Source organism: Daucus carota, chromosome 4 (assembly GCF_001625215.2).
Source record: "Daucus carota subsp. sativus chromosome 4, DH1 v3.0, whole genome shotgun sequence".
In the NCBI taxonomy this organism is placed as follows: Eukaryota; Viridiplantae; Streptophyta; class Magnoliopsida; order Apiales; family Apiaceae; genus Daucus; species Daucus carota.
Genome location: NC_030384.2, coordinates 47,559,390 through 47,579,571, shown reverse-complemented (window position 1 = coordinate 47,579,571; position 20,182 = coordinate 47,559,390). Strand labels below are relative to the sequence as shown.

The following is a 20,182-nucleotide window of genomic DNA, read 5'->3' as shown; positions in this document are numbered from 1 at the left end:
AATCAGTGTATAAATTTTTAATATTTGAAGCAAATGATCGAGATACGAATAAAATTGAATATAATTTTTGAATGGTAATTTAAATAACTAAACTCATACATATTTATGAACTTTTACTAAAAACAAGCCTAAACAATTGTACATACATCAAACTGAAATATTCATACAGATTATACCAAAAAAATTCTAAACGTTATTATTATAAACTTATTTAAATTATTTTGAGAACCACAACTTACTTGAGAAGTTTTTATATGCACCACCTCACTTCAATAAATCTATGTAATGGTATTTTTACCCCTTTCACAAGAAATGGAATCTCAGTACAGCGACATCTGATTTTGTTCTGGCCAAGTTTTTAGGTGCTGTTGAGTGGTGAGAGTCACATTACCATTAGAGTTGCTGACTACTTTTGCCTATGATGAATAGCCTCTTTTTCATTACAAGATGCAGCATTGATATGTATACATGAAAGTGAAGTTATGTTCAGAGAACAAAGAAACCTGATACTTGATGGTGCAGACTCTTTGATATAATTGCATTCACAAACCGTGCACAAATTTTTGTTTGATGGCTAAAGAGAACTTAACCAATTCAAACTTTAGCCGATAATAACATATCAAAACTACAATTTGAGAGGTGTAGATCATAGATTAGGGAAGTAATCCGCTAGTGATGTGATTGACGTGGAGTTAAAGGCCGAGGCTTCACCAAAGGACGGAGAGCTTTCACTATAATACTCATATTTGGACGAAAATGAGCTTCGTACTGCAAGCACAAGGCGGCAACTGCAGCCATCTTTTTCCAGCAAGATATGCAGCCATGCAGGAAGAACATAAACAACGAATTATCTCATTATCTTTCAAGTCAGATTTAAACTATTGAAGGTATCAAAACAATAGGTGCAGTCATTTGGATATAATAGAATGAGGGTGGGAATGTTATATGTTCGGATGTGGTTTTGCAGTATTTGTGGTTTAAATGTAAGGTTGCAGACTTTTCCCCAGTACTGCGACATTTTATTATCTTTGAATAAATTTATGGATTACCTTGGCAACTGCCTTGGGTGGGTATTCTCCGCCAAGTCTAGTGTCAACACATTGTCCCACTTTATCTTCACTGAGTTTCGGGGTTGCCTAATACAAAATCACATAATAAAGAATCCACCTCTGAGGCAAAAATTTAAAATAGAAGTCAGGGAAGTGCAGTGAACAGAAGGGAGTACCCATGTCACTAAACTCTGCTGTCCTCGAGGGAGTGTGTCATCAACAGGTTTACGCCCTGTTAAGAGTTCCAATAGGATCACACCGAAGCTGTAAACATCGCTTTTTGAGCTAAGTCGTCCAGTCATTGCATATCTGCCACCAAATAACAGAATAATCAGACAATCTTACAGTTTAATAAGCAGCATAACTGAGGACATTATAGTTCTGTTGTAAAGGTCAAACATGCTAAGAGCAAATGACATTCTAGCAACTTCATAGGTTGTCATTTTAATTCCAGTAGGATCATGTCAGAGAGTATTAATTTTACTCTTATAATACACCATATAGAAGTGCATAAAAGCGTTTATAGTTCATTTTTTCCGGCCACCTTGTTTTTTTTGAAAAAAATCAATTCTAAATTGGTTGACAAATGCTACAATGTCTATTTGGCTAAAATCTTGGAATTTAGAAAGAAACATGAGCATACTGAAAAAGAATGATTCCCATATAGAGCTTACTCAGGTGCATGATAAACAAAAGTTCCAAGCACTCGAGTTGAATGAAGGTGTGCTGCCATGTCCGGTGGTTGGTTTGAGAGGTCGAAATCAGCAATTTTAGCCACATCAGCACCAAAAAGTGAAACATTGCTGGACTTGATATCTCGATGGATGATCTGAGGCTGTGTCTCTTCATGGAGATACTCAAGTCCCTTTGCTACCCCCAGTGCAATCTTCACTCTTTGGGACCATGATAAAACTGGACCTCGTTGGGCACCCTTAACACCTTTCTTCCCTACATCAACCATGGACAATTTGCTACATCAAGAAATGAGAGACTACCTATTTAGATCAAACCAAGATACCCAACCAAATAACGCCATTGTGCTTTAATAGGACGTTTGCTACAAAATTCCCACTTCACGCACAAGTACTTAGACAGCTCATGAAGCAGCAATCCACATATAGAGATCATTAACATAATTTTACGAATACTTGATAGATCACAAAGATATATATAAACAGTTAAAATAGTCAATTTCAAACAGATGGGATTGATAAACCCAACACCACATACCGTGAAGAATGTCACGAAGAGATCCATTTGAAGCATACTCGTAGGCAAGGACACAATGACCACCATTCACACAATAGCCAAGTAGCTCAACAACATTATCATGTTTAAGCCGTGATGCAATAGAAACCTGTAGTGACATGCAAAAAAGCAGCGAAATATACTAAACCATTTATTCGACGTGTTAAGTGTTTACGTGGTATATTCTGATCTGACCAACCTGTGCTAGAAACTCTTGATCTGGTTGCTTACTGGAGTCTAATTTTTTAATTGCCGCGGCCTGCCCACTTCTCAGCACACCTTGATATACACTTCCACGAGCCCCCTCCCCAATCAAAGCTTTTGAGCCAAAGTTATCTGTAATATCTTTCAATTCTTCCACTGAGAGCTCAGGGATAGCAATAGGCTGAATGTTAGTTGTTATCGTGTCCCTTGGAGCTGTCACAGTAGCATGATGACCATGATCACCGGCATTTCCTACACAAAGCCTCAAATCAGGTACACTACTTTGATAAAGCAGAGGGCAGAGAACAGCGATGACAAATGCTGGAATTATGACAGCGATGTACTAGAACTAAACTAATATGCGGAGGCAGCAAGATTCAAATGTCATGTAGTAAAAAGGGTTTAAAAGCGCCTACAGTCACAATTACTTGGTTCGGATACCTGATCTTATATAGATGAAATTTATGATAGAGCTATTTGTGACAAAACCTGCTGATTGATTTGCCTTGTAGGGTCCTCTAGCAGCAGCCTTTGGTATATCATCATCCACACAACAGCCAAAGCAACTCATTGCCTCTTCTCCCTTGCTACTTGACACAAGACTAAAAATGAACTACCAAATGCCTTAATTCCTAGAACTGCAAAAAATAACATAATCATACATGTTAGAATACAATCCTGGTAAACTTTCCTCCCAGCACCTCGAGATTTTGGGATAAGTGATAACTGATCACTTAATACGACCCCCAATATTCTCATACTTGATTATGGGCACGTATGCCTCCAAGATGGGTTGGTAAGCCCTCCTACCAACAACTCGAGATTCTGAGAGAATTACACACATGTTTAAATGACATTTATCACTTACTAGTACCGCAGCGTTCTCGAAATTTTGATGAACCTCATCACAAAATTTCAGGAAACCCGCAGTGATAAATTTCAACTAGTCAAGTGAAATCAGCAAAATAAGCTTTTTGATTTATAGTATAGATGGGTGGTTATAGACTTAGGTCGATTCTACGAAGAACTCCCGGAGCTTTTAGTTTACAAAATCTATCGAATGTTTCATCAAAATGAGCCAACAAATCAATTCAACAGTTTGCAAGAACATTAGATCAAACTATAATTCATGGTACCATACATTAGAGTGAAACACCACAATTCTTTGATAAATAGAACTTACTTCAAACAAACAGGCACCAAATGAAGTAAAAACAAATTAGACCCATTATTTTTTTTATACTAGTTGAATTGTTTGTTAAGGGGAAAAGCCTCAAGTTCGGAAATAATTATATGGAAAACAATCCCCAAAATTAATGATAAGCAAGATGATTGTAGGACTTCTTCATAAGAGCAACTCCAATGCACCCACTCCTTACCTATATTTAATCTACATGGACAATATTTGAGGATTGAGAACAAAAAACACAACTCCAAGGCAATTCTCTATCCCTCATATATCCTCTTGTTTTTCTGTCATTTACCACTGCAATTTCTCTCTCTATTTCAGTTGCATATGTGAATTTGAAATATAGGGGATTAATATAAGGAATACCATTGGAGCAAAACAACTGTTTGATCCCCTATATTTTAGGTAATCATTATTATATAATATTTTAGGGTTGAAAATAGGAAATTGCGTTGGGTTTGCTCTAACAACCGTACTTTTATGTATTGCTACTTTGATTGCAGCTTCCCTGTTAGATCCTGGATCCTTATAATTGGTAATTAGTAATTACATAATTTACATTTAATAAATCATATTTATGGATATACGATGTCACAATTATCTTTCATGATAAGAATGTAAACGGACTGGATTAAACTCAAATTTTATGAGAGATCGATTATTATCCTATTGACTTATTACCAAATTACTCTCATCTTATCGCCTATCTGATCAAATATTTTACAAATCAATTTATACTTAAATTACTGACACCGACTGAAAATTGAGAAGTGGCAAAAACAGCAGGGTTCAGTAAATAGAGAGCAAGAGCCCATTAATGCCAACATTCAATATTTCACCTTACACACCTCGGTCAAATCACATATACGATATACACACACATCTTAACAACAAGGAAACCATGGCACGCGTAATATAAATAAGGAACTATCCATAATACACAAGACTACCAGAAATACAATAAAATACTATCCATAAATCTCGAATATTAGTAGTATAAAATTCATGTTACTATGCACTAGCTTCGAATCCAGAGAACTTTTATTTTAAAAAAAACTTTGTGCGATGGAAGGAACTGCTGAAGAGGGGAAGGTGGTGGTGGTGAGTAGAGAGGAAAGAGACGGTGCTTATGGTGATTACAGTTGCGGTAATATACTGCTTTGCAAGTATCCCTTGCATGAAGTTGTGAGAGCTTTGTTCTTCAAGTGTTTTGGTTTTGAAACTAGTCATCAACCAGCTGCTGTAAAAGAGACAGAGCCTTCAACAACTGAGCCTGTTTCTTCGTCTGCTGATCCTGGACCAACTGTGACTTCTGTAAGTCTCTCCGTTTCCTTCTTCATATTTCATCATATCTCTGTGTCGGTATTAACACTATAAATATGCATATGATTCATGAAACATTACAGATATAAGTGTTCGGAAATCATACATATATGTAATGTTTAATGAATCATATGCATATGATTAAATTCCGATTTATGAGTATGATTTCACGATCGGTTTTTCTAATGTGTGCCCAAGGGCACACAATAAGCACGAACTCTCATGAAAATGGCTTCTTTTGATTGGTGGAATTAGTGTAAATGCAGGAGGGCCATCAACATTTATTATCCATCCACCAATCAAAAGCTAGTATTCTCATTGGAGTTAGTGACTATCGTGTGCCCATGGGCATACCATAGAAAATTCGTTTCACGATTTATGACTATGCATGTTAGTGAAATCATATGACCACTCCTAAATCAGAATTTAGTAGAATTGGATTCAACTGTTAATCAAAAATTAATAATGAATGTAATTTTCGAAAACTAATTTGAAATTAATGTGTGCACAAGATCTGGTTGTCAAAAATTGACCTTGAAAACAGAAAGAAAAGATGGTTACAGAAAGTCGGATGATGTGTGCTATCCCACATTTTATGGGAATAATATTTTTATGTATACTTTACAGGGAGACATGGCGATGCGTTTCCGACCGCCTCCAAGAAGACCGGTCACCAGAGGAAGTGGACCTGAGACTAATTCTACAGGAAGTGCTTGAGCTAGTTTTATCTCAATAATAGTAGTAAAAGTTTTTTTGTTTTTGTTTTTATGTGCTTGGATTCAATTTGCAATAATGTCGCTGCCCAGTTTAATTGATGGTATGTCTTGAATTATGCTCAGCACTCTTAAGTCTTAACTTGAATGTAGTACTAGTTGTTCTATTGATGTTTCTGGTTCCCCATGCTTTGCAATAATAGTAGTATATTCTTTAGTACAGTTATGTTTATGTATTTGTCCATGACTCCATGTCTGCACTAGTTTTTTAGAATATTTTGATCTGCGGATTAGAGGATTCGTAAACTTGAATCCGTAAAATTTACATAAAAGCCCAGGCATGCCACCATGCTTCTCTGAAAGCTCTCTACAGCTGGTACTCTCCAACAGGCCCGCTGCTGGGTCGGCAAATAGCCCAATAGTACAGGACCCATGACTTTTAAGGTTTCAATCTTAAAAAATTTTCAGCATGAAAGATCTCTCCATGGCATTAAGGGGCCGTTTGGCTGAGCTTAAAAAAAATGACTTATTGCTTAAAATAAAGAAGTGGATTAAAAGTTATAAGTTGGTTTGGACTTATAAGCTACCAAAAATGTTTGGATACCGTGACTTATAAGCTACTAGAAATTTTTAAAAAGTGTTTGGATAACTTAACTTATAAGTTGATATTAGTTTGGTAATTTTGTATATCCACACCCATCTCTACTTCAATTCAGCTTGAAAAAACATATGTAGACAAAAGACATGCTCTTGCCAGTAGTGAACTAATTCTATCAGTCCCAGATCCCCAGATTTTGAGTCGCAGCTCGAGGTCGTTTTCTGTTAGAACGAAAGAAGCAGAAGTCGGGTTTGAAAAATAAGCTAGAACGGACAATAAATAAGCTGATGTGGGCTTCTCGGACTTTTAAGCCCAGAAGCCACACAGCCAAACACCCACTAAAATTTTCATTTTGTTGATATTCAATACACGACTCCTATCATTATAATTTATCTCTCTTATTAATAAAATTATTAATATTATTTTTAAGTTAATATGTTTAACTGTTTAATTCCCAAGTAAACTTTTTACATTTTTTTGCAGTCAAGAATGATTGATTTTTCCTGACAAAAATATAAAATTCTTTGTTTATGTTATTATTATTTTCATAAGAAAAGCTTAGTATGATTTACGAATATTTTAGTACTCTGTGTGTCTAACCAAAGTTCTCGCTTTGGTTAGACATTATAATTTTTCTCATATTTATGTCACTATTGGATTTATTTTTCCCACCGTATATTTTTTTCTACTTAACTAAATTATCATTCTTATGTTTCTTTTTGCTTATTTTGATTTTCAGGATCATGGAAAGGGGTTTTATGGGTTTTCTTATTCAGACTTTAAAGTTTTATTATCTAAACGTCCGGAGATACTTTACGTATCTTTCGGTTAGATGATAAACTTTGTTGGATGATAGGAATCCCTGATGCAGCTATTGTATCTATGATACAACTCATCTGCGAGTATGCAGACCCTGACAAAAAAAAAAAAAAAATGTTACCAAGTATCTTTTTTTCAAATTTCAAGTTCATTTTAAAAATAGTTAAAGAAAGTAATTGATGTTAGGTTAGAAATAAAACTTAAATTTATAAATTTTATTAATAGTTGAAATGAAATATAATTTTTAAACGTGTGATTTATAATATTAATTTGAATATTAGTGTCGTTGTCTATGTCACTATATTTGATTATCAATACTTTACTTTTGTAATTTTAATTTTCGGCTACTATTTATTTTGAGAATATAAGAAGAGATTTTTACTTTGACACATCCACAAACTATCATTTTATTTTATTTTAATATAAAGCTTCGTTTTATTTGAGTCGGGCCTGTTCTCCGGCAATAAATTTATTATTGCTCTGCAGAGGGTCATCACTCATCAGTTGTCCTTTAACATGGGTTGATTGAAATAAATGTCTCCGCAGAGTATCCCGACATATTAGCCCATATGCTCCCTCGGTCCCTAAATAATTTTCTCATTTGTGTTTTTCATATTTGCCAACACATATTTTTGATTATTAATATTTTTAGTTTTATAGTAGTGTTAAATATAAAAACTTCATCTTCATCATATTAAAGTACTTGTAATAACGAATTCAACAATATCATTCATGATTATATTTAATCTTATTGATTAAACGTAAATTAGTAATTTGTCTCATGTTAGGAACAGTATCGACATTTCAAACGGAAAAGGTAGCTTGGAAAAGGGAAGAGGGGGGTAAGCACGAAACCAAATTAGAACTGAAATCAACAGAATTGACAAAAAAACGAATTTAACTCGAAATTAGAAAACCGGATCAATATAATGATTGCGTTTTTTATTCTAGATTAAGACCAATCGAAAAAACCCCGTACCGTGTCAATTATTAAAAGAAATAAATGAATATATATACATAACACATAAATTAAATAATTTTAAAATATATATACACACATACCCTACACATATAAATATGATAATACCTCTTATATATACACAAGCCTCGGTAACATTTAAATATCCAAGCAAAATTAGAAGAGTGGTGAATTCAATTGTTGCTCAAATATGAAATAAGTATTTTAAAATTTTAAAAATCCTCCCTCCATTATATGAGAAGCTTTGATCGTTTTTTATCGTGAAAAAGTCCAATCTTTTCCTTTTTTTATTATTTTTAGTTCGTTTTTTTTTCTTGAATAAATTCTCAATTTATTTAAATTTTGTTTAATCTCTTCTCGTGAGAATTTGTTTTTTATTTTAGTTATTATACATTAATAAAATATGTGGTATATGATAATTTAAATTATTAAATAGTTCTAATTATTTACAATTTACAGTACGATTCCCTCGCGAAGATGAGAGGCCATCTTTCAGTCCACAGGATTGCAAAGATCATAGACATCTTCTCCACCGTCGATCTTCTCTCCTCCCGAATATCCACCGTCCGTTACCTATCGCTCCATATTTCAACATCCATACACCCTCCCTCACCACACACACAGTTACACACACTCTCATTCAATCTCTCTACACACACTCTTCGGCGATCAAATGGCGGCTCTGCAACAATCTCCGATCACAATTCAATGCCGATCGCAGTCATCGCCTCAATTCACGCCTCCAAAAGCACGCACTCTCTCCTTCTCGGGCGGCCTCCGCATCCCCAAACTCACTCTCGTCGTCAAATCTCGCCGTCGCGGCGGCGCTAGAATGTCCGACAGCGTCGCCAGCAGCTACGCCACCGCGCTCGCCGACGTCGCCAAGTCAAACGGAACTCTCGAAGCCACCGCCGGCGACCTCGAAAAGATCAGCGACCTCTTCTCCGAAGAAGCAGTCTACAGGTACTTCACAAACCCTACCGTTACAGTCGAAGCGAAGAACGAATTAGTCGATTCGTACACGAAGGAAGCGAATCTGCAGCCGCACGTCGCGAATTTTCTGAATGTGTTGATTGATATGAAGCGAATTGATCAGATTAAGGCGATTACGGAGGAGTTTGAGATCGTCTACAACAAGATGACGGAGACGGAGCTTGCGATTGTAACGTCGGTTGTGAAATTGGATGCGCAGCATTTGGCGCAGATTGCAAAAGGAGTGCAGAAGCTCACTGGAGCGAAGAATGTGAGGATCAAAACATCGCTTAATGAATCGCTGGTGGCTGGATTTACGATACGGTACGGGAATGGAGGTTCGAAATTGATCGATATGAGTGTGAAGAAACAGTTGGAGGAGATTGCGGAGACGCTTGAGGTCGGTGATCTTCAATTAGTTTGATGATTATTGATTGAATTGGAGGAAGCTTTTTAATTTTGATATGTTATAGTATATGTGTAATGTGTGTGTTCTGTATGATTTGCCGTTGCGCAAATGTACAACGGATGAGATTTTTTTTGTAGATGTTTAAGATCATTGGAGAATGATATATAATAGTAGTTTCAATGTCTATCGTTCTTCAATTTACAGAAATGCTATGCAATTGTTTATGATATATAGTTTTTGCGTAAAAACAAATCAAACCAAACATATTTAGTATCCCGTTATGAGCAATTGAGCACGAAGATTCTGTTCTTATCCCGCTGCAAGTATCAAAGGGGGAGGGGTTCTGAACTCAAAATAGATCTCTTCCTGGCAGTCCGTGGCCAAGATGTACAGGTACAAACTGAAGTTCAAATATCCTACATACACTTATGCAACTAAGGGTTCAAAATGGCAAGAATAAAGCGACTATATATATAGAAAAGCCGCCACTAGCACACACTTTGTTTTCCAGCTTGATTGAGTTGGGGATGATGATGGGAGTAGGAGAATAAAACCTATAAATGAGGATGAACAGCCCAGAGAGAGCTTAATGCGCGAAGACGCTGAAAGTATTCCCCAAATGCAAGCAATCCGCGAGCTGCTTGGCTGGTGGTCAAGATCCGAGACATCTGCTGCAGTGTTTGCTGTCGAAGGTGATCTGCCTATGAATCAATAAGACACAGTCAAGCCAAGGCCACAGATTGAAGCATTAATACTTAACAGGTGGAAATTCAGAAAGAAAGTGATAGTTACTTGGTTCATGAAGCACTCTAAAGATTCCAGCCTCTCCATTGCAGAGGCCATCCGAGAACCGTAACTTCCTCCGGCTATGTTATCAAGTACTACACATTGAGCTAGAGTTTGCACCAGTTTTTCCATTCCTTGTGACAGTGCATCCTCAGCTTGCTGGCATGAGTGGCGCAGCTTATACACGTCTACAAGTTGTTGCTCAGTCAATGGCTCGAGCTGTGGCACTAAAATCTGCAGAAATTGAAATCCTCAGACAGCTAGCAGAAAACAAGACTTGGACATATAATCTCAGATGGCTTACTTGAATAACCTCAGATGGCTTAAATCCTCCAATCCATAGGAAGAGACGCTCAAGTGGAGATCTATACATCCCATGCATTACATGGAAGACATCAGCCTTCGCAGCCTCTGCTTTCATACGGAACAGATCACTGAAGTGAGCTAAACCACCCTCGACGTGCACACGGAGTTCTTTCTCACTTATCTGAGCCTGCAAAACATTCCTGAGCTGACAATTCTTCTTTTCCTGGAGTTCAACCCAGAGCCCATACTCTATCTCAAATGAAATAATCCCTGCGGTTTCAGTAACGATCCATGCTTCAGACGAAAGAAGATCATGCACACAATATAACCACAAAATAATTTTTTAGCAGTGGCACGACTAGGCACATGAAAGCGCAGACCTGAATTGATAGTTCCAGAATGGCCAGCTCCCCCGGTGTACAGACCCTGTTATCACAGCCACTTACTGATTCATCATACAACAAAGAAACCAAATAAAAACACTTGTGTTAGCAACCTAACTAATCTAACCTGTTTTGTTCTATCAATTTCCAGCTCCAGTTGTGCCAGCTTTAAGCGGCTTGTTTCGAGTTGCTGGACATATGCCTAGAGGGAAACAACATACAAGGTAAGTGGTCTTTTTCCATCTCAGCATACGTTTTCTTATTACAAGTGTCACTCCTAAGTCGTGTGTACCTTCTTCCTCAGACGACTCTTACGAGCAGCTTCACGATTCTGTGCTAGCCGTCTTTGTAACTGCAAAAAATTCAAATTCTTCAGAACTTCAAACATCTTTTGTATCCATAGAAAAACAACATTGCTTAGTTTAAGAGCAATAATACCTTGTCACATTTAGTTCTCCCTGCTTGGTTATCGGATAATTCTCCTAGTGATTCTTGTGACGTATATGACTAGAGAAGAAGAATCACTAGTCATTACACATCGTGTAAGTTCTTCTTTAAAAATAAAAAATGAAAAATAAATCATACAATTTGTACCTTGTTGAGCAGCCTTGTATCCGCCTGCAAAATCGTACAAGAGCTTGTAATGTTTACGCTACTCTCTGCTCCCAGTATGTCTTCCCAGGTGCTGATATGGTGCAGTGGATCATACATTCCCATTCTTCTTGTTGTCGCGAATTGAGTTGATGGAGAGGCCATTTAATGTTGCTTCCTGAAACATAAAAACCATCAAAAAATTACAGATGCATGCCACAACACTACGTATCGGGCCATGACCTCTTGCTCAGATGATATCACTGAGACGATGGTTGGTCAAAGACAAGATGGATCGAAAACAAGACATATATATACTGATACTCATACATAGAGATTGCAGAAGAAATGCTTATAATCACACGTGCATGCATGCATAATTACCATCACAATCCACACAGATCACAGATCATAGTTACCTTCCAAGAAGTATAGCTAGCTAGTGACTTTATCTTCCAGCTCTATCTTACTAACTTGTCTGAGAACTAAGACAAGGAAGACTAAAGCAGAGTAACTCAAGTTACTGAACAATGGTTATCAACAATTATAAAGGAAAAAAGGTGTGATCTGAAATAGGTGGAAAGTGATGCAGCCTTCCTCATTACTTGTATATTTGAGCCTATTCTGACACATGCACACACATCACTACCTGGTGTTGAGAAAAGTAAAAGAGTAGTGCTAGGTGCACATAATTGTGTACAGAAAATTTGTGCATAATGATGTGGCAAGTGATGTGGTGGATTTTAATTGGGGTGGTTGGTGTAAATGCAGGGGACCATCCAATTAAAATCTACCACATGTCATTATGTACATGTTTTTGTACACAATTATGTGCACCAAGCATTTTCCAAAGTAAAACCAATAAATCACAAAAGGAAAGAGTTAGATCAATAAACTATTGATAAGTGGATGGATATTCCAGTTCAGTTATGTGTAAATCTCTAAATTTAATTTTATTGATACCTTGTATAATGACGTATAAGGTAAGGGAGGCTTTTAAGCGAGGCTGAGAATGAAATTCGAACATGGACAGAGGGTATAAGGAATAAGAATAAGAAATTGAGAGTGATTTCCAAGAAATGAGAAAGGTATAATTTTATTTTATTTTGACAGAAGAAAGGTATAATTTAATTATATATAAATAATAACATTTTTATTTCATACAACTAAATAACTAATTCATTAATAAATACATGAAATTGATGTTATGTCTCTTAAAGAAATTCATTAATCATAAAGTAAACACTTCCTGAATCCTTAAAGGTGTCCATAACAGATCTATAATGCTACTCCACAATCTTTTAACCATTAGAAATCATCAACAAATCCTTGCTCCCTGCATCTTTAACCGCTATTATATGATCATATATTCATATCATATTTTTGTTAATCTGACTAAAATTTTAAAGCGATCAAGAAAGACCGGACCCCACTTTACATTATTCAGACTATTCTATGCAAAAATTAGGTAGACATCACTTAAAAGAGGGTGGTTAAACAAGAGAAAAGACGGGAAACAAATTGACACATACAGGTTAAAAATCATGGTGGCAAGCAAAACCAGGTCATAATCCGTAAAGCCAAATAAATTACACTCATTCATGTGACATTTGTGTGTTTAATTATTAATTAAATCTGCTTAATTTCATAATCCAACGAATTTGCTGTAAATGTGTCATAAATCACACAGAGCTATTTTTAATATGTCTCTCCCAGGTGGGACAAAATCGTTGAGTCGGATAAGCATACAATAGAAGATTTAAAGCTACATAAAGAATTGGTACAAAAAAAAGTGACATAAAGATTGTTTTAATGGCCTGGACAGATTGGGCACTTCATTATGGTGAGTTGATTATCACTTAGTATTTGCTTTGTGAATCTAAAGAGAGCAGGGTAACAAAAGCAAATTACCCCCATTATGTTGGTTGCATTATGATATCGTGCAAAGGAAAAAAAAAAAAATTGCTGTCCCTTTTCACATTATGAGTCCAGCTTTTTGTTGTCTTGACCAACTTTTGAATAAAAATTATATATTTTTATAATCTTAAAAATCGAAAAATACACTTTAAAAGAAAATTCAATATACTTCTTTTTTCTATATATAAATTTTATAAGATATTTGATATAAATTTCAGTCAAAATTCAATTCTGAAAAAATAAAGTCAATAACTAATTTGAAACATATTGAGTATTTTTGTGTTTGTTTATTAGTTTCATTTGAAACCCCTTTATATTGTTAAAATTTATATAACGGCACATCTAATTTGCCTAAACCTCGAATCCTCCAGATTTATGTTCCGATGTTTAACAGAATTGGTAACTCGTTTAATTTTCACCATATATTGGTAAACAACGGTTTATTCACTATGATTGGAATATTTCTAATAATTAAATATTACTAACAACCATACAAGTGGTTCATACTGTCATCCGAACTGTTTCATCGAATCTTTCCTGAAAAATAGAAGCAAATAATTGGACAAACCACTCCGTGTGCATAGTTCTCCAAATACATGGGTTGATTTATAATTGGTGATGAAGCCTGCTCATAGTATATATACCATTGCAATTGTTGTATAAAATAGGTAATGAACTTTTAACATCTATTTACCTCTCGGTTTCAAAATAGTAATTTAATTTTGATTTTAAGTACATATTTTCAGATATATTAATTAGATGGTTTTATTATTAGTTTTTATTAAATATTAAATTTTAATCCGGGAAAATAAAAAAGTAATAAGAAACAAAAAAATCGGTTTTAGTTCAGTTATTAATTTCTGTATATTTCGGTGTTTCAATTTTTTTTTGAATTTTGTATCGAATTAACCGAAAAACCCAATATCCCGAAATATATTAATAAAATAAAAATATTATCAATAACGAGTGAGTGACCGTTTGTAATATTTTAATTTCATATATCATGTAATGATACTTTATAATTATCAGGTAATATGCATTATTGATTTATAAATTGTGAATGTTAATACAAGTGTTAGTATTTTATTTAATTGTTAGTAATTTAGTTTGAAATAATAATATTTTTATTAAAAAATATTTTTAATTTTGTCATTTTATCTAATTTGGTAGTAATTTTCTATGTTTTAAAAATTTTGATTTTTAATTTTGGTATTCAATCTTTACCGGAATATTAAGTTTGGTTCAGAAAATAATTGGAACTGTTTTGAATCATAAAATTTCGGTTCAAGTTTAATTGAATAATCAGTATCAATTTGCTAATCCTCCGGACGCTTTTCCCCTCAACCGTGATATTTCAGTTCAATTTCTTTTGCATTTTACTTGTAGTTCTCCCAAGTCCCAATTCCTTTGTTTTTACTGCAAAAGTGATTGTGGTGGATTGTGTAAAATATTTAATATTTCGCGATAAACAAGATATTTTGATTTTAACTGCATTTTACTACAAGTTGCATGCATTGATGCCCAGCCTCGAGATCAACTTGAGATTGTTTAATGAGTAATTATATAGTGGAAAATAACTTGTTAGCAAAGTTTATAATTCAGAATTAGCGAGCGAATCAAACACAAGACATGAGCGCGAGATTCGATAGTTCGGGATAATCCGAAAGAAGTGTTTATTTTTATTATTTTTGAATGCAAAAAAGAAGTGTTTATTAAAAAAAACACAAAATCCACCTATATATAATATATATACATTTCTGCAAATTCTACAAAAGAAATTTGTACAATGAAGATATATAATACAAAAAAATTGCGTCATCAATTGTATATACAACAGAATATTCCATCTCTCTTAACAATGACATAGCTAGGTTTGCTTTTCGTACTTTTAAAGTGGAGCAGCAACTAGATGGCAAGTATATATCACTGATTAATATTCAGTTTTTTTAGTTAACAAGGAACCCAATCAATCAGGGAGGCTAATCAATGTTTTATTCTTGATTAAGCAACCTTAAAAGTTAATACGAGTAAGTAATCTCTAGCTTTCTCTTAAATCTTCTTTTGTACAAAAGTGACGTGCATGAAAGGAGTGACGTGGAAATATGTTTTTTTCTGAATAGGATTACTGACTTTAAATTAGAAGTCTGACGTGGCATACCTTTAGTGTTTTCTGTTCTTGTGCAGGATGCATTATTGCATTGCAGTCTTTGAGAAGTATCATTAATTTTAGAATTTAAACATTAAATTTAATAATTTTAATTTCAGCAGATCTATCTTACAAGTTGCCTATGTTCAAATATGTACATAGAAATGAGCTGCTATGATCCTATTCATTTTAAAGAATTATAATATTAGACTGCTTCTCTTATAAATGTATTGAAAGCAGAAAGAAATATTATTTAGAGAAAATAATTTAAATAAAACACGTGTATAGCAGCATATTATAAAACAAAGAACTTGTATAACAACAAAAAATTGCTATTTGATATATGTCTTATTATCGTATTAAAATTTGAAAATTGTACTTCCTACGTGCCCTTAAAATTTTCGATCTTGAGTTTTTATATATAATAAACATCTTATTTTTGCCAAATAAGTCTCTTATATTTCCAAATATAGGTTGTTAGACTTTTTGATACACAATTTTAAATCTGTTGGCAACATAGTTGAATTATTTTTATAATATTTTTAATATAATATTTAGCATATATTCTTATTTCAAATTTTGTAAGAGAATAATTCTATCTATGTAATTAAAACAATCATCAATATACTTATATAAAGGAGAAGCGAGGGGCGTGTAGGTGGCGCCTCTCACATCGCTCCGTTCTATTTTTCTAATTTTCTGAAATTTTCGGATGAAAAATATCAAAATCAATATACTTATATAAAGGAGAAGCGAGGGGCGTGTAGGTGGCGCCTCTCACATCGCTCCGTTCTATTTTTCTAATTTTCTAATTTTCTGGAATTTTCGGATGAAAAATATCAAAAATTAGAACTACCTTTTTTAGTTTCGGATATATTAGAAGCAAGTTTCAGAATCTGATTTTGTTTCAGATTATTTATGGAATATAGCAGCTTGAAAGTTTTAATCTGATTTTGTCTCTGATTATTTAATTATGGGAAAGAGTAGCAGACAAGTCTCTATGCACCTATAAATACCCCTATAGATTGTAGGATTTTGGATCATATAAATACAACCTACTCTCTCTCAATACCACAAGCCTACCTCTCTTTGGTGATAGTTTTCTTGCTCGATTTCTAACTATGTTGGTGCCGTTCTTCTGCAACGATAAGTGAATGCTGTTTATACGATATTAAAAAAAATAAAAGTTGTTGCAAGCAAAGGTAGTTATAAACCGTTATGTGGGAGTCAACAAATCCAAACTCGAGAGAAGAATATAGTCTTGACATGATATTGATGGATGATATCAATAAATTAACTATTACCGATGTATGTTTGTTGGTTATTCTTTTATAATATTTGTTTAGTTCATCGGACATGTTGTTAATTTTTATATGATTTACTTTGTACACATGAAAATATTATTCATGCATTATCTGTTTGCTCCGTTTAAGCAACTTTTAAGTGAAGACTGTTTATACAGTATTAAAAAATAAAGGTTTTTACAAGTAAGGGCAGTTATAGACCGCTATCTCACGGATTTAAGTTAGATGTTTTTGTGCACAATGAATCCAAAAAAATTGGACTAAGGTGACAATGTAAGAACATGCTTACTTTTAAAAAATAAACACAAATAAAATTAAGATTCGTCGTGCCTCAAATTGTTAATTACGTGTAGAAATTTATTTTTATTTTTTCAACATAAATTATAGTCCAATTTTGCAATTTTATATATTAGTATTGGTATTACATCAAGATTTTTATAATATAAGATTTATTTTATCCTATAAATATTAATTTTTAATCATTAATATACTTTTTTATAAATAGCCACAAAATTATTGCATTCTATAAATATTAATATTAAATCATTAATATAATTTTTATAACCCGCCGCGACGCGCGGCTTCTCAACTAGTTTACTAAATTAGAAGTAAGTGTGAAAAAAAATGGGGCAAACATCTCAGCGAGAACAGAACTGCAAAAGCAGCTGGATGAAACGGGGTCCAGCAAAGCAACTGGCGCCTGGCGATGAGCAGAGCTCAGGCCCAACTGACTCCAGCTAATTAATGGAAATAGGGAAAATAGTGAGGGTGAGGTATGGGCCCAATCTATTTCACCAGTTAACTCTGGACTCTAGTCCAGGACCACTATGGTGTCCGAACATCAAATTCAAATAGATCGAGTCTGTTTGGATAATAAATTACTTTTCAAAATATTTTGCTCTGTAATTTTAGCCCTTTTTCTATGAGGTGTTTATGGACACATGCTAATTTCTAAAATTTGTTTGATCGGCTCCTATTTATTGATAACAGTGGACATCTACACATACAACAACCACAAAAATTAAAATAATCAAATATATAAAATTTGATATTCAGCACGTGTCTATGAGCGTACATAAAAAAATCTTAATTTTAACCGGTTATGATTTCGGCACCAGTAAATTTGATCGTGAATTATTGCGCGCATAAACAAAGTGAATCAAGTTCTGACAAACACGCAGGTTGGCTTAACAATTTCTACACCATTATTCATTAATGAACTGATCAAGCTGCACTAAACGGAAATGAATCTACCTCGTGAAACGTGAAACGACTGACGTTGTCCAATAAGTCGGTGTATTTTTACTAAACTTGTTTTTCACCATTTTTCTTCACCAAATTTTTCCTTTACTCTAAAAGGTAGTATTTGAATATTGTGAAAGCTACGTTTACGCGGTTTCCAATAGGCTAAACTGGCGCTGGAGTGTCTCCTTCGCAATTTCCGTAAGGTGGGGGTACAATTTTAGCGGATAGGGTTTATGAATTGGAAAATATTAGTACTCAACAATTGTTTTTAATATTTTTATTAAATTTTAATTAATAATATATGATTGATTTCCCTCACATTATTAATAATTAGACCCGTACATATAAATATCTAATTAAAATTTGTATATTTATCGTGCTGTTTGTTCCAGTTTGGGATACATAACATTATTTTTATGATTTCGTAAAGTGTTATGTTTTTGATATCTTATTTAAAATAACATGATGATAATGCGATAATGATTTAGAATTTTTTTTATTTGTTTGATACCCGACATCAAAAGGTCTATTACTCTGTTGGAGCTGGATGACTAGATTTGTCGATCCTCTATAGGTCTATAAGAAATCTGCAGGAAGATTATCCATAATTTATTATCATATTAAACTGATATATTATATTTATAACAATTTAAATATTAATAACATACTATTTTTAAATTATAATTAATCAATATAGCCAATACTATCAAATCGCAATATCTGTTTACATAATACATTAGAGTTCCAATTTAGCCAACAATTATAGAAAACGTGGTTGGAGATGCTCTTGTTATAATCAAATAAAACAAATGACATTACATTTAGAATATACTCCCTTATGTTTTAAAATACACTATAGTTCGTTTGATTATTTGGCACGTATTTTTAAGTCGTTTGATTGTATAGTTAATATTATTATACTTAAATTTTTTAAAAAAACATATAATTAATATTATAATTCAGAAAAAAAATTATAAAAGATATCGGTAAAAACTTTACGGTAAAAAAGTTTCAAAATATATGTCAAAAAATTAAATGATCTATATTTCAAAACGTAATAAATATTTTGAGAACCTAGCACATGTGTTAATGTTATTATAATAAATGAATTGTTATGACGCGAGTTATCTCATGCAATCGAGGTAAGGTAGCTGAGAAATGAGATGCAGATCGTTTTATAAATTAATGAGAGGGAAGAATTGAACATGTAAATCGAACCTGCTCTTAAAATGATAAGTTTTTATCTAATTATAAATATTTCTCATAATATAATTGATATAAATGGTCCCTCAATATGTACAATAATTAACAATAACACCAATTAAAATCTATTGGAATATTTTGTGAATACATCAAAATACTCTAATGTCATGTTTCAATTTATATAAAGGTTTGGTTAGTGTGTGGCTACTATGTGCGCTCATGAGCACATGCTAAGCGTTAAATTTGATTTTTGATTGGTGAAATTTTTATATATACAAAAGATTCATAATTATTAATTAACAATAGTCAATCAAAATAAATTAAACATATGAAATTAGATATTTAACATGTGTTCATGAATATATCATAAAAACAATGTTATACTGTATAAATTATTTTATAAATGTTAGATATTTAAATTTAAGTGGAGTGGGAGGGACGTAAAAAATGATGCGAGAGCGATATTTGAAAATAATCATTTTTTTTTTTACAATGCAGGCTTATATGCCTTACAACTTAGTATCTGTTCTCAGAATTCTCGGGGTGAGCTAGAGTCGAACCCGGGTGCCCTGGGTCAACAGTGGATAAACCCACCACTGGGCTATCCAATCGTGCTCGAAAATAATCACATTTAATATCGATAGTATAGCGATTTTAAATTCCTGTATTTCAAAGATTGAGGCAAACCTGACGGTGACCGGACAGAGAGTGAGCTGGCTCATGTTCACGGTTCACTGGATAGTTTAAAGAACAAAAAGAGACCATGCCTAACTTAACAACCGCATTTAATTTATGTCG

The 20,182-nt window shown here is 33.6% G+C and overlaps 4 protein-coding genes across 5 annotated transcripts; 2 read left to right on the top strand and 2 right to left on the bottom strand.

Annotated features, from left to right (window-relative positions):
• Positions 1-526: 526 nt before the first annotated feature.
• On the bottom strand, positions 527-3,194 carry LOC108217906 (pto-interacting protein 1). Its single transcript, XM_017390812.2, has 7 exons — positions 2,991-3,194; positions 2,497-2,753; positions 2,280-2,406; positions 1,724-1,997; positions 1,226-1,358; positions 1,050-1,136; positions 527-798 (listed from the first exon to the last, which is right to left on the bottom strand). Exons 1-7 carry the CDS (start codon positions 3,070-3,072, stop codon positions 670-672), a joined length of 1,089 nt encoding a protein of 362 aa, XP_017246301.1. The 5' UTR covers positions 3,073-3,194; the 3' UTR covers positions 527-669.
• Positions 3,195-4,623: 1,429 nt separating this feature from the next.
• Positions 4,624-5,878, top strand: LOC108218000 (uncharacterized). The gene is made up of 2 exons (XM_017390922.2): positions 4,624-5,004; positions 5,641-5,878. Exons 1-2 carry the CDS (start codon positions 4,756-4,758, stop codon positions 5,728-5,730), a joined length of 339 nt encoding a protein of 112 aa, XP_017246411.1. The 5' UTR covers positions 4,624-4,755; the 3' UTR covers positions 5,731-5,878.
• Positions 5,879-8,720: 2,842 nt separating this feature from the next.
• LOC108215536 (ATP synthase delta chain, chloroplastic) lies at positions 8,721-9,687 on the top strand. The gene has a single exon (XM_017388016.2). It carries the CDS (start codon positions 8,796-8,798, stop codon positions 9,516-9,518), a length of 723 nt encoding a protein of 240 aa, XP_017243505.1. The 5' UTR covers positions 8,721-8,795; the 3' UTR covers positions 9,519-9,687.
• A 13-nt stretch (positions 9,688-9,700) lies between these two features.
• Positions 9,701-12,143, bottom strand: LOC108215534 (transcription factor TGA1). 2 transcript variants are annotated; one of them, XM_017388014.2, is made up of 9 exons: positions 11,989-12,143; positions 11,573-11,747; positions 11,417-11,485; positions 11,271-11,330; positions 11,106-11,180; positions 10,976-11,021; positions 10,594-10,865; positions 10,296-10,523; positions 9,701-10,204 (listed from the first exon to the last, which is right to left on the bottom strand). In XM_017388014.2, the coding sequence occupies exons 2-9, from the start codon at positions 11,732-11,734 to the stop codon at positions 10,058-10,060; spliced, it is 1,059 nt and encodes a 352-aa protein (XP_017243503.1). In that variant the 5' UTR covers positions 11,735-11,747; positions 11,989-12,143; the 3' UTR covers positions 9,701-10,057. The 2 variants fall into 2 exon arrangements, with proteins under 2 accessions (XP_017243503.1, XP_017243504.1); XM_017388015.2 differs by having other exon boundaries at positions 9,913-10,204; positions 11,954-12,093.
• Between the last annotated feature and the right edge of the window lie 8,039 nt (positions 12,144-20,182).

Coding starts and splice junctions, on each gene's coding strand:
- LOC108215536 (XM_017388016.2), top strand. CDS start 8,796: ATGGCGGCTCTGCAACAATCTCCGATCACAATTCAATGCCGATCGCAG.
- LOC108217906 (XM_017390812.2), bottom strand. CDS start 3,072: ATGAGTTGCTTTGGCTGTTGTGTGGATGATGATATACCAAAGGCTGCT. Junction 1,998..2,279: donor TCTTCGTGACATTCTTCACG/GTATGTGGTGTT, acceptor TGGTTGATGTAG/GGAAGAAAGGTGTTAAGGGT. Junction 1,137..1,225: donor AGCAGAGTTTAGTGACATGG/GTACTCCCTTCT, acceptor ATTTTGTATTAG/GCAACCCCGAAACTCAGTGA.
- LOC108218000 (XM_017390922.2), top strand. CDS start 4,756: ATGGAAGGAACTGCTGAAGAGGGGAAGGTGGTGGTGGTGAGTAGAGAG. Junction 5,005..5,640: donor CTGGACCAACTGTGACTTCT/GTAAGTCTCTCC, acceptor TATACTTTACAG/GGAGACATGGCGATGCGTTT.
- LOC108215534 (XM_017388014.2), bottom strand. CDS start 11,734: ATGGCCTCTCCATCAACTCAATTCGCGACAACAAGAAGAATGGGAATG. Junction 11,181..11,270: donor AGAGTCGTCTGAGGAAGAAG/GTACACACGACT, acceptor GTTTCCCTCTAG/GCATATGTCCAGCAACTCGA. Junction 10,205..10,295: donor TAGAGTGCTTCATGAACCAA/GTAACTATCACT, acceptor ATTGATTCATAG/GCAGATCACCTTCGACAGCA.